Source organism: Colossoma macropomum, unplaced genomic scaffold (genome assembly GCF_904425465.1).
Source record: "Colossoma macropomum unplaced genomic scaffold, Colossoma_macropomum, whole genome shotgun sequence".
In the NCBI taxonomy this organism is placed as follows: domain Eukaryota; kingdom Metazoa; phylum Chordata; class Actinopteri; order Characiformes; family Serrasalmidae; genus Colossoma; species Colossoma macropomum.
This window is the reverse complement of record NW_023494795.1, coordinates 27,114,552-27,129,433: the sequence shown is the minus strand read 5'-3', so window position 1 is coordinate 27,129,433 and position 14,882 is coordinate 27,114,552. Positions and strand designations below refer to the sequence as shown.

General features: G+C 39.9%; 1 protein-coding gene across 1 annotated transcript in view; it reads right to left on the bottom strand.

Annotated features, from left to right (window-relative positions):
* slc35f1 (solute carrier family 35 member F1) overlaps positions 1–14,882 on the bottom strand; it is a 141,709-nt gene that overhangs the window by 67,197 nt on the left and 59,630 nt on the right. The window contains exon 2 of the mRNA XM_036582084.1: positions 12,020–12,195. Within this exon, the coding sequence (XP_036437977.1) occupies positions 12,020–12,195 (176 nt within the window). The remainder of the gene's footprint in view (positions 1–12,019; positions 12,196–14,882) is intronic.

The following is a 14,882-nucleotide window of genomic DNA, read 5'->3' as shown; positions in this document are numbered from 1 at the left end:
GGCGACTCTACAGATTAAGGAAATATTTGAAGCATATTTCTGTGCTGTATTATTGAAAAGACAGAGAAACATATATAGAAGCATTGAATTTGACGCACCCGCGAGTCTGTGGACCCCAGAGGGTTAATAGCATGAGTTAGACTGGAAGAAGGAGGGTTTTAAGCATAGTCCTGCCAGTTATTTCATAACTACACTTAATATTTTTCTCAGCTCACCAGTGCATGGTGATATAATCCAGTGGTTTTCAAATCGGTCCTCCACATTTTTGCTCACTCACTTTGTGAATTTGGTCTGTCTGTCGGTCCCAGAGAAAGAGTTTGAGTACTATTATTGTTTTAGAGGAAGGCAAAAGTCATTACATTTTGATAAAAGATTGCAGGAAAAGAAGATAATGTGTCTTTTAAATGGTATGATATGATAAATCATGCTTAATATGACCACTTTGATATTAGGTTGACAATAAGAAATTTCTTGTGGTGGCTAAACACTCAGCTGTCTATTTAACACTGCTTTTCTTGGGCAGTCTTAAATGTTAGGCCAGACTTTCTTTTGAAAGACAAGCCTTTGGAGCCACTGAAACCATCCAGATGCCGCTACGTTAAATTTCAGCTTACAATTTTCCTGTAACGAGATGTCATGAACATCTCTGTGAGCTCCAGATGGGTGCCAGAGGCGGTACAAAACAGTGCATACTTGTTGTGTACCTGCATGCAGATCAAGATCTTACACTGACAAAGTGTTGGGATGACGTGTGATAAAATAAAAAGTGTTGGGAAGGCCATAGTGACTCTGAAGAACAGGAGAATGTGCAGGGCATCGACTAAGCAGCTGCCACAGACACCCACCCGCAAAACATGTTTCATCCCCACTCAGGACGTAGAAATATTCTGGGCAGAGAGACAAGACACCGACCCAGATGGGGCTGCTGATATTTGATAACTCGGCCACCTTATGAACCAGAATGGCCATCTGTTATTTGCACCCTCTGTGACATTAACATCATGCTGCAATGCGATCGTGGGTCAGTTTGCAAGCAAAGGCCTGATTAAAACAATCTAGAGCAAGATAAGATGAATTAAACATGGCATGCTGTTAACAACACCCAGCTTTAAGAAAATACAGTCTGCTAAGCACAAGGGAAACCGGTGGTGCTAATTAGCTTGTGAGCTATGGTGCTGAAGCTAAGGAGAAAACCAGCTGCAAGGTGTGGTAAGATGTTGATGATAGCTCTGAGCTGACAAGCTCTAGGTAGCTCCTGATATAGGCTGTTGGAGCTGGGGGAGAACCAATCACAGGTTATTCAGTTTGCAACAGACAAAGTTATGCTGTGCCATTAAGACACAGTTTATGTGCTATGTGTGACATCATGGGTATGGGCATTGGAGCCAGAGAGACAAATAGCTCTAGCTATGTGAAGTGTCCTCTAAGCAAGCAGCCTCCTCAAAGTGAATAGCATCCGAGTCTTCTTCAAAAGAATGTCTGAAAAGAGCTGGGCGAAATGGTAAAAATGTAATATCACTATACTTTAAGAAGTTTTCATGATGCATACTACACCACAGTATTTTTTTGACATTTGGTAAGTTTGGAACAGACAAAGTAGGGCCACGTTTAAAAAATATCAAAATCAGTGAGTGTGTTTACATGCAATTAATAATCCGATAACTGCAGAAAATCAGATTTTGTCAGTAATCTGATCATCACGTTTACATGCACTTGAGTAATCAGATAATGGGAAAAGTCTGGGTCTACATCAGTCAGACAATAATCGGATTTCTGCTTTTCAACCAGCCGATAAACTCACAGAAGAAGACGTGATGTAAGCATAAAGTAAAACTCAGACCCCATGCCGCTGATTTTTTCATTGCGCCACTTTACCTGAAAATACCAACATACATCATCTAGAGAATGAAGAAAATGTAAATCCTTCATTTCATCATGCATGTAGTTTCAGCTTCGCTCCAAAAGTGTTTTGCTGCCATCTCGCAGCAACGCTGCTTGCTTATTAACCGCAGTCTGTTTTTGCACATGCACAGACTGAGAAATCTGAAAGAAATCAGAGGAAGAGTTCACAAGCACAGAGAAATCCAATTACTGAACTAAAATCCAGCTCTCTTTATCGTATTTCTTAATTGGATTCCTAGACCTTACTCCGATCTAAGATATCGCAGTATGCTGTTTACATGACCATTTGAATAATCAGATAACTGGAGAAATATGATCATGATCGGATTATTGAGTGCATGCAAACGTACCCAATGAATATACACTGATTTGTATTCAATGTTTCACTGCGCTGCACTACATCCAATGAAACAAGGATGCTCTTTTTGTAGTCAGACATGCAGTTGGGAAGTGTTTTAAGTACTGATGATATCCATGATATGTCAGTAAAATATATGGTTACATACTGTGATCTAATTTTTCATGAAAGCGACAAATATTATCATAGTGTTGAGCCCTAGTCTGAGTAGGTCCTTTATACCGTAGACAGACCATCAAGGCAAGTTGGATAAGCAAAGTTTCACTGTTAGTTAGTATCAGTGAAGAACCACAGAGAAACCTTTGTCTGGTACAGTAGTTGTGAAAGGGTTAGAGCCAAGATGTGAAATACTGAGGGTCCTGGACCCCTCTAATTAACCTCTTGGACCCACTGAATGTCTCAAAATCCTGGAGGGTTTCTGAAAATAAACATATTATGTTGTTATGCTGTCCATTGGGATATATTAGATGCTCAAATAGAAATTCAGGGAAAGGTCATTGCTTTTGTCACTGGTATTCTTAAATAACTAGAGGCACAGCACTGGTCTGCTTCAGGGTGGCGCTGCAACACATTTGTAAGAGTTTGGTGAAAAGAGTGAATTGTTACTCAGTTCTCAAACCAAAGACAAAAGAGATGTATGAAGGTTTCACTTAAAGTGTGGAAGCCTACATCAAAAGAGAAAAGAGCATTTCCAGAAGAAGAACTGTTAAACCAAACATGTTGTTGCTATTAAAGCTAGCATCAACAGCACTAAGGTGAGTCAGTTAGCAGCCAGCCAACACTGGAGCAGCCAGTCAACATGGGACCCGAATATCAGGGGGTACTATAGCAAGGTTCAGTGAGGGCTGTGCACCCATGACCAACTATACAGACAAAGCCTTGAGAACATAACAATATAATTGGTAAGCATTTTCCAGTGATTTGCTCTCAAAATAGAGTAGGGATCATTCCACTACCTTGTACATGGTTTGCTTCCATGGAATTGTACAGAGCATTTTCAAGCACTAATCACAAGGTGACTGACACATAATCATATCCCAATGACGAGAACACATTTCACTTTACACACACAGATAGAAGGAATGGTACTCGTTCGTAGTTGGATAGTGACCAGGAATTAAATCACTTACATTTTTATTATATAATGAAAGTGGCTGGCAGTGGAGAGTGAACCCAAATAGTGTACCCAGGAGTTAGGGCCATTTATAGCACTAACTTGGGGTTGGGGAAAACTATATAACAGCCATCTGATGGAAAGGAGCTTGCTCACACATGCATAAAAATTTTTCCCCAGAGACAATCATTACTGTATAATGGCTACGATTTTACTGCAATATCGCTGTGCTTATGCTAATAAGTATAAATATTTGGATACTATAGGCTTTATCCATTTTTTGTAGTTTGGAAAAGGCAAGCTCAGGCCCCGGTTGTTGGAGCACTAGTACTGCACTAATAAATGCAAAGCAGTGACAGAAGCATAAACAAGGAGTCAGTCCATATAAAGGAGTATCAGGAAACCAAAGATATCAACCCAAGCTAGCGATGTCAGCCAGAATAATCCAAGGTAAACGTGGCAAAGATACTCAGCATGTCTTCCATTTATGTGGAGTATTTGTATAACTGGCTGCACTGTACATCATGTCACCGTGTGTCTTTGCACAAGGTATATCTATTGTGCTTCATGCTTCCTCTGCCAGTCAAACGGAATGAAACAGAATTCAAGCAGCACGTTCTGAAACCACTAACAGCTTCTGTGCGAGGTTTGCACCATTTTTCCACACGTTTTCTCGCTGCAACTGTTTTTAGCTTCTGTGTGATTTTAGCGGTTATCGGCGTTCGCTTGTTTCTGTTGGATGGGCTCCACCTGGCAAGCCGTGGCTCGCCGCTGACAGATTGGGAAGGAGAGCGCTGGCACCACAGTCCATTTGGTTTTGATTCCTCAAACAATAGGGGAGAGAACCATATGCTGGTCACTCATTGTTCTGTTGGAAGGTGGCTGCTTTTGCCCTGCTTGCCTTCCCCTCACACTGCTCAGGAGCAGATGGCAACAGGAGACACCACCCCATGTCTGTCATGCTAAACTTAGAATAACAGGACATGGAGGACTTTTCCCCCACCAGGAAAGGTGTGTCTTGTTGAAACTCTGTAAGCAACACAATTGCATTACTGACAGACCATCTATAAATTAAACGTATAGTAGCTGATGCAGCAATATAAGTCCAATAAGAAACATCATATCACAGTATTTCATAACTGATTGAAAAGGACTATGAGCAAGGGGAGGGAAAAAGACTGTGAGCCAGTTTTAATATCATATGAAAAAAACAATATTCCTGAATATCACTCCACATCATATGATACACTGTACTGGGCAGCTATACTCCAGATTGTCAGGAGTCAGCATGACTGAATGCTGCCTCACCCTGTTTGGTTCTGATTCTGGGCACTACTAACTCAGCAGTCCCTGGTGATTGGAGAGGCCTACTGGGTTAGCATATTTCAAGCAGATCAGCAATGTATTTTGTTCCAAGCCCATTTAGTGATTTACGTTACCGGTACTTGTTATATGTCATAACGCAACAGGTGTTTTGCCACACAACAATTATTCTAGAACATTACTCTAGTACAGAGGTCGGCAACCCAAATGTTAAGAAGAGCCATTTTGCCTTTTTAACAAAAATCAAACCACCTCGGGAGCCACAACATTTCACATCCATTTTACCATCTTGGCTGTAAATATGTCTCAGTATGTGCTAATGTACTAGTATAGGATAAAAAAAATAAGCTTTAAGCTTTAGCTCAACTATAGCTGCTTTTCTCACATCTCGGCAGGAGACTTTTCCACAAAAGTAGAACAGTTTCTTGTAAAATATCTCTCAAGGTTTTTGATTTTTTCTGAGGCTGAAGTCAGCTTCTTGTTTGCCATATTCTTGTTTGAATTTTCCCGCTCCACCTTAAATGTAACTGCTGCACTTTTTAAGGTGGAACGGGAAAATCTGAACAAGAAGCTGGTGAAAAACTGCAGCTTGACAGCTGTGACTTTTTAGTGTTTGACAGTTTCTCAATGCAGATTAAAGGCATCAGGAAACCAGCTGGAGTGATTATAAATACAAATAAACCCATTCTTCTCATCAATGTTCGTCTGAAATCTCTTTTTGCCTTTTTGTTAGCTACTAGCTAGACGAAAATGTTGTCTGGCTTGCTATGGTGACCAGCAGTCTGTGTGCCAAGCTTCAGGGTTAAAGATTGGAGAATAAGCAGTTATAGGCTACATGATCTCCAGCATTTGAGACCATTCATTGTTAAAACTGTGTTAGAACGCTAAGCAGAGCTTTACTTTACTGCAAAGGAGGATTATTTTATTTTAACCTAAAAGTCTAATCCTGCTCCGGAGCCATGTGTTGCCGACCCCTGTCCTAGAGTATGGTGCAATGATCTTCAGCGATGAAAAAATGACTGGTATATTAAAAAAAATGGGGTGAACGTGGAGGACTCATAGCATATCACCTGTCGCATTACATTATTTCTCATGACAAGTACTGGTGTTGGTAACATGACACTGTTACATTCCTATATTACATAATCTGTCCTGACAGCTCATAGCATGTGACATCTTCCCTGACATGTTAATGGCATAGCTATGTCCATGTTATATAGCAGGGTGGAGTCAAGTAAAGTGTTAGCCTTTAACACTACCGCTGCACTAACTAGACTTTGGGAAGGATGTGATGTTCTGTTGAGCATGTCGTCAGGCTGCAAGACAGGCAGACACCAGAAGCTCGTTCTTTACCATTTAGAAAACATAACATTCAAACTCACAGCCGCAGCTTTCCATACAAGCATTGTTACGGCGCAATGATCTTCAGCAAGGACTAACTAATCAAACCCTGATGAAGGTGGAGATGGTTCAGTAGGACTGAAAGATAAAAATCTTAAATCTGGCTACCTATATTGTGAAAAACAGGATTCCTTTATGTCATTCCCCAGTTAGACTGGTATAATATAAAAAAGGAACCTAGCTGTTTTTGGTACTGAAGCATGCCTGTCAATTATAATTACTATGTATACATGATAAAATGTTTCTATAATTTGGCCACAGTGGCATGCACCCCACCACTGATGATGGGCACATGCCACAGCCACAATTTCAATGGCTTGGTGTCTGGAATTGCCAGTGAAAATATGTCATTTCTGCAAATAGTGGTTTTGACACAAGGCCTGCAAAAAGAATGAAACTTGTAGCAATAAAGAAAACAGAAGATGGCAAACATTGGACTGCCTTACTTCAGAGGCTTTCCAACAGACTTGTCAAGTGACTAAAAGCTTTCACTGCTTTAATTAAAAGCCGTGCTGTGTGGATCTAGCATCTCTTCTGATCAGCGGAGCACAGTCCTTCTTAATTGCCGTAATATAAATCAGCTTTAATAACGGCAGGCGGGCCAGAATGCATTTCGCCTGAAACTTTCCTATCAGCCGTAGCCATTAGGCCAGTGTAATTAATAACTGGCCAGCCACATTAATATGAAGAGTCACGTCTCGTCTCTTCCGCCGGTAAGTGAGGCACTTGTGAGCAAGAGAGAAAAAGAGGCTTGGAGGAGAGCCAGTTTGCCCTTCTCCAGTTCCTCCTTTTTCTGCTGACCCCAATTCCGCAGCGCCACAGTTTAAATCGAATTTGAGCAGGGCGCAAAGGGTCACGCAGACCCGTGAGGTGTGGAGGAGGAGAAGGGAGGAGAGAGGAGACCCCATTCACCGCAGAAGTCTCAGTGCGTCGAGTTCCAGTCAATGTTGTACCGTCTGATCTGAATGCATTTGGAGGCTTACACTGAGACCTCAGCCCCAGAGCAGGACAGGGGTGGACAGCAGCAGCAGAGTAAAGCAGGGTGGACATGCATGCTGCCCAGTTTGCGTAGCGTATTGCTGTGTTTACTGAAGCGCCAATCGACACTCCTCAGTCACTGGGGCAAAACAAAAAGAGCAAAAGCAATTTGGCAGAGTCTGCTTGGACTCGCTGTCTCGATGGCTCGCCTGCTTTGAAATAATGAGTGTGTTCTGTGTGGACACACTGAAAGTTCATAGGATACAAAACTTTGCAGAAGTCTAATTCAATTTAAAAAGTACAGTGCAAACAAGTCAGAGACCGCCTTTCATTTATTTTCCAGTCAAAACAGCCACAAAATCAGGAAACATATTTAACAGAAAATTACACTAAATTGTACAATATTTTTTCTACACCTCCAGAGTTCAGTCTTAGACGTTGGTTGCATTTTCTGCTTCTCATTATCCAAATAATCCCAAACACATTCAGTGATGTTGAGGTCTGGACTCTGGGGTGGTCAGTCCATTGTTCTGAGAACACCAGCAGCTTCTTTGTTTGATTTCTTCTTTTTTATTTATTTTCTTTTCTCAGTAAGGGATTCTTGACAGCTACACATCCTTTCAGACCCATAGCGCTGAGTTGTCTTCTCACAGTGGAAAGATGGACAGAAACACCTGTGGATGTTTTCAGATCTTAATCAAGAGTGGAGCTTGTTTTCTCCTCTCTCTCAAAGATAAAAACTTTAAGTGCTGTTTATCTGATGGGGACAGTTCTGGTGGTCTACCAGGTCTTGCATGGTTGTTAGGGGTCCCACTTTCCCTGTATCTTCCAATCATTTTCATCATTTTTTTGAACTCCAGAATTTTTTTTTTATTTTTATTTTATTATGTTATTTTTATATCAAATCTTTTCAGAAATATCTCCTGAAAATAAATAAGTTGGAACTAACAGCCATTTTGGTCAGAAATTAAAGAAGTAAAGGGTGGTCTCTGACTTTTGTGAAGTACCGTAGGTCAGGCACCTTTAATAATGCCGAATTAAAAAAAGAAAAATAGAATTTCTGATCACAGAAACTGAATAAGTAAACAGAATGATGCATTGTCAGCAGTTCTGTGAAAAGTATTTACTTTTGTTCAAATGTTTGGAATCACTGTTTTCAATAATAAAAGACCGATTTAATTGCAGAGAAGTCTATAAAATTATACTGATGTTAGTCCTGTGCAAATTCACAGGCGTCAAATAATAAAATTAATATCCAGAATTCATCACATTTGAAAAGTGGACACTGACAAAAGTAATGTATATAGATAATTACAGTTTATTACCTGTTCAGAATTCCTGAAATAATGAAAAAACATTGAAAACAACTAAAATACCTCTCGGCGAATAGTCTGCAATATTTAAATTCACATTGTATAAGTTACTGTGTAAAAAACACAAACTTTTAAATAGAGCAAGTAATTCCAAACTTTTGACCAGCAGTGTAAATTAGATAAAAACACCCAAGGCTGAACTTCATTTGCTTTGTGAAGGACATTTTGAAATGAAAATGTGTCTCTGAAAAATAAAACACAACCTTGAAATCTAGTCTATCACCATCGCATTGTCTTACTCAAAAGTGTGAATTATTCATTGACTCCTAATTAACAGAGTACTGAATATATCAAAGCAGCTCCATAACCTACTTTGCCTGTGAATGATGAATTCTTGTGCATTGTTATAAGCTACTTATCAAATCTGATTCGCAATGAGCCACTCAAAAACAGAACGCTACATCTAAAATAATCATCCTCCCATGACATTTCAGGCACATCATAACAGAACCTGTCTGAAAAAAATATGATTTGTGATCACGAGTGCAAGGGATTTTATAGGACTTGCATCAGGGACACACCTTTCATTTCACAAGTTCAGATCTTTAAAAATACACTGAGACTTTTATCTGTGAGAACGTACTGAAGTTTCTCATGTGCGTTCTTGACATGCTGAAAGTAAGACTGTCTGGTTAGGAAAGTTCTTTCCTCTTTGGTACAAAAAGTAATGACAATACTCAGCATATATACAGTACAGTGCAAAAGTCTTGGGCAGCCATGAAAAATGTTTAGAGCTATTTATGTTGGCAGTTGCTGTGAAAATACAAACAAACATACAGACAAACATGCAGATTGTTACTAATTGTTATTGTTATTATAACTGTCATAATTAAGACTAATATTATGATTAAGATCGACACAATTTTTATTTTTGACTTTGATCTTCTTGCTGCACCGTATCAGTTGTCATTAAAGATGCTTTGGTCCATTCTGATGCCATTTCACCTCAAGTGATGCTTGCTGAAATACAGATTTATGTCAGTTGTCATGAAAGACTCACGTAGGTGCTATGTAGCCTTATGAACACAGCCCTTCAATAAAGTGTTACCCATTCTGCCTATGCGACTGTTGTGGAGATGAATGAGCACTACCCAAAAATCACAGAAGTGAGACACATCTTCAGAAGTTTCTGAGACACATTTCATTTAAATACTGGCACGTAAAATGTGAGCAAGCAGCTATTGTGCCTCAAGTTGGCTTTACTTTACGAGTCTACACTTAGTGTGACTTAGTCTCACAGGCCAGACGTGATCTCGCAATGAGAACATTTGGGAAAAATCATAAGAAATTCTGCTCTAAATACAGTTTGTTCCCACCATAAAAAGTCTGAGTGTGGAAATTCTAATCCAATCCAAATTCTCCTGAAGGTGGAGCTCAAAGTAGGGGGCCATGGAGCACATTGCCCAGTAGGAAATTGTGCCTGTCATTAGCACCATGAGTGTAACATAAGTTAGCATGGCTGTCGTGTGTGAGAACGGATTACACGTAGCAAAAAAAATGATCTCTTGTAAGCTATAATGTTCCATTAGCAAGCTTGTTTTGTTTGTGTTATCAATTGTACTACATACGTTAACAAAACAAGCTTGCTAAAGGCATTTTCTTGATTTCTGCATGTCTTCTTAAATTGGCCGTTACGGGCATTTGCATATAACATGATACTCATATGTTTCATGTCAAAATGCTTCGTTTTCTTCGTTGCTACTTTCTAAAGCTGATGCAGCAACTCCAGACACTGTAAACTCTTTGTACACCATTTCGCATGTGTCTCTGATGTCGACTTAATGAAGGGTTTTCGGCGTGATGGGTCAGTCCTTAGTGAGTGTCCATTGGTCAGTTTCACACAAATCCACCTGTTCCACACGGTGAGAGGCAGATGACGTGTATCTCAGCCCCTCTTCATAGCCTCATAACTCTGGATGTCACGTCTGATCTCGCGATAAGATGGAATGGAAAGGGCGACTCTACAGATTTCGAAAATTTCTGTATCGTATTTACGGTAGAGAAACATATACAGAAACATCAAATTTGATGCTGAGTTTGTGGACCCCAGAGGCTTAAAAAAACACAGACTAGGAGAATTTGTTGGGTGTACCTTTATTAGCAGTGGATTTTAGGTTATGTCTCAGATTGTCTCCAGTCGTGTGTTCTCATTATGAGATCACGTCTGGCCCCACGAGACTCACACAAAATACACTCCCACCATGTTTCACTCTGCGCCATTCTTGTTTTGAACTGATGTTTACAGAAACAGCATGTTCAAAACAGAGAGTGAGCAGCTACTGCACAAATGATAGAGCAATATGAAATCATAAGGTATTCACAGCAATATAAAATGGGTATTTCACATCAGTCCACAAAAAAACAAACAAGATATTAGTTCAGCATATACATTACTATAGACATACCAAAAATGAAGTGATTTTACTACAGAATACTAAAGTAGCTAACAGCCAAATCATTAGGTAGGTCAGTCAAACTGGATCATAATCAATATTAAACCAACTACAAAATGGTCTTTAAAAATTAATTGGCAGCCTAGCATATCTTCTGTTTTAAGGCTGTGTTATTATCTATAAAAATGCAAATATCAGATTGGATGCATACTGGCCGATACTTAACAGAGGGGAAAAAAGGTGAACCGAGACATCCCTACATGTACCATCTATCTGTGATATCAAAATATGGCCAAATACAAATCATCAGCATATGCAGTAGCTAATATATGAGGTTTTCTAATTGCATCCAGTAATCTTTGTCTTAATTAGTATCTTTGTATTCTACTTGCAATATGTATCGTTCATTATGATAGGAGACATCACTGGTATCAGTTTGTGCCACATCTTTGGGAACATCTTTTGTTGGAGTCTGAATAAAATTATCATGAAGGTCACCCAGTCTGCCTTGGGTAAGGACGTTCTTTTCAACTGCTTGTCCTTGCTTGTCTCTGCACATCTCGCGTCTGAGTACTTCCAACAGACGGAGGGAGCCGTGAGAAGAACATTTTGGTGATTGAAGGGACGTTTATGGCCACATAAAACAATAATGAAGATAAAAGTAACTCTCGTCACTCCTCTACTGCAGCCTACCTCAACCACCAGAAACATGTTCCTCTTTACTGTATTTGTTATGATTGTAACGTATTAATTATGACAATAATTCAGATTTTTCACCCACCATCAATCCAGCGACATCCATTGTTAAGCTGAAGGTAAATATTCACCAACATTGGTCTTTGTGCTCCAAACAGGCAGTCTGAAATCAAACATGACCTGCTGGACGGCAGGTATTCGTCTGTTGTTGCTCTGGAGCGGAGTTCAGAAAGCAGCCTCCACAGCATGACTGACAGATTTCTGGATGAAAACTCCCTTTTTTGAAAGCTCTGCTAGAGCTCCCACAGAGGTCAAGCTCAAAGGCATGAACAACTGCTTTCTCATAACTTTTGGTGTGAAACTTTTGGAAAAAGTTGAACTGCATTTTCTGACTATTATGGAAAATATTAGGTGTACTCAGTTCTCCTTTACTATCCATCTTTAAATAGCACGTTTTGCATGGTTTGTTGGCCTCCCTTACCTTGTCTTACTGCGAGCGTGGTGGTGTAGACCAGGAACAGCAGGATGTAGTTGAGAAAGCTCTGGAACACTGGAGTGTTGGCATGGTAATCAGTAGCCAAGTACTTGCTGGTCAGGCCAATCCCGCAGATGAGCAGCGACAGGACCTGGCCCAGAGCCAGAGTGAGGAGGAGTTCTCTGTGGAGACGAAAAAATACGGACAGCCGTTACTGCACACATTACAGCACAGGACACGAGCAGAAACAAGCAGCATACACTTTCACTGCTTATCTCAAAGAGGAGACAGCCTTTTAATCTCCAAGTCTAGTCTAATTCAGTCCACTTTCACAATGCATAATCACCACTACTGTGCAAGTCCTGACTTAAGAAGAACACCAGCATCATCTGACCATATTGTTGTGGTCAGCACCATTGCTAAACCCTAAACGACATTCTCCTTTGGGGCCACCATCAATCCTATCCATGTTATTTTGTTTGAATAAATGAACTGGAATTGTATTCATTTTAATCAGCAAAACTAAACGTTTAATTAATGCCATGTTAAAGCATTAATTAACAACATACAACAGAAACCAAAGAACTAAACTGGCTATATAAATCAAATAAATAAATAAAAAATATGGATGCCATCAACAATTAGGGATGTGCATTTTGAGTAATTTTGATATGCAGGTACCCATAAGAGGTAACTTTATCTAGATCACTGATCACTGTTTTTTAAACATTATTTTTATGCATCAAATTGTCCAGCAATACAGTGATGCAGTATAACGTTAGAAAGCTTGAAATCTCAGTATTCAATTCCTTTAAACCATTTTATGATCCACTATTCACAGAGATATCATAATCCCAAACATGTGGTCCTCATAACAAGGCAAGAGTCAGAGATCAGTTTAGAGATCTATGAGTCAGGTGGAAATAAACTCCTCCACTCTAGGCTCTGTTACTCTGTGTCAGTAACTCACACATTTATTGATGATTGGAAAAAACCTTGAGAGTTTTACCTTTCAAATGAGACCAAGATCATGACTGTAGCCCAAAGTATGTAGGAACAGTGCTCCTTTTACCTTGGGTGTGCCGTTGCAGGCAAAAATGGGGTGACAGTTAACAGGAGCGAATGTTCAGTTAACAGCGGAAAACAAAAAATATGAAATGAATATAGAGCTCCAGTGTTGCACAAAAAAGGGGCAGAATACAGAGGAATAGATTTTGTAGATCTTGTGGATTTTCTCTGTTATCTTATAGGCACCTTGAATGGTTAACCCTTGAAAAAAGAGCCCTTAAAAACACACACACTTGTGGGCCCTCTTATGGCTCAGAGACCCCTAAGAAATGACCCTTGGTGCTGTCTTAAAAAAAACTTTTTCGCACCATTATAACTTCCTGTTATATTGTTCATTGTTTAAAAGTTATTATTTTTGGTTTTCTCATACAGTGAGTATATACAAGTATATATTGGATAGAAACAACATTCCTCAAGGGCATCAGCGCAACAGACAAGACTAGATCAGTGTTTACAGCATAGTGCTATTAAACAAGACACTGCAATACAATACCGACCACAACACAATGCATGCAGGATTTATTAGACTTAAAGTCCATTTTTCTCTCAGCAATAGGAAGTAAAATGTATGAGAACTTGAGTAGTTTAAAAGAGTTTAAACTGCACAAGTATTAAAGACATTAAATAAGTGTAAAAACAGAGTAGCATAGTACAAGTACATTGAGACTGCTGAAAATACAGCAGTCTGAGTCATTTAATGGGACAACTTTATGACCCTGTAGGCCAGTATTCAGGACACAGATCACGTCTACAATAAATTATACTATCAATGAGGAATCTCTATTAAAGATCATTACACCTAATGTGTAATATATCAATATTAGCAATATTAACTTCACAAAATCAAGCCTATAAAATAAGCCCTTTAAAGGGTCTTAGCAACTAAATGTCCTGCAGGGCTGCACAACATGAATATAATACAGTTTAGGTCCAAAAGTTTCCAGACACAACTTCTAATCAGCTACTTTAAGGTGACACAAGTGGCGCACACACAGCTTGTATAATCTCCATAGAAAAGCACTGCCATTAGAAAGAGAGCCTAAGATCACCATGACCAGTGTCAGACATTGGCTATGAGGAGTTAAAGCCTCCCAGCACTGTTCTGTGAAGCAGTGGAAATGTGTTCTCTGGAGTGCTGGAGCTCCATCCAATACCTTTGGGATGAGTTGCATTTATGATCCAGAACTAATCATCCAATATCTGTACCCGACCTCACTAATGCTCTTGTGGCAGAATGCAATCAAATCCTCACTGCAATGTTCCAACAAGAAATGCCTTCCTAGAAGAGTAGAGGCTGTTACTGCAGCAAAATGGGGACGACCTCTGCATTAATACTCTTAATGCTGGATGAACAGATGTCTATAAACCTTGGAGTAAATTAGCAACACTAAGAGTGCAATAATGATCAACAGTGAATACACTGAGTAGCCCTATCTGCCAGGCCTAGGGCTCTAAAGAGCAGGTTATAAGCACCTTTCCTTTCCTTTCCTTTCCTTTCCACAGACAGCTATAGCCCACATCTCATATCCGTCAGCCCCGTGACCTCATAACCAGGCAGCCTCTCCAGAGCTCTCAGGCAGAGCACTTCCTGTCTGCTTTTATATCTGCGTCAGTGTGGGTAAACACACACTCACCGTCATTGTGATAAGCAGCATGGTTTCCGCTCTTTCAACAACAGGTGGCCACAGAGATTGAGCTTCCTCTGCCTGGAATTAAGACCACCGCCGGTTATTGCTGTGAGTGTGAGGTCATCGGAGACTGACCGATAGATACCTCTGAGAGAATATGTGAGTTAACGCTA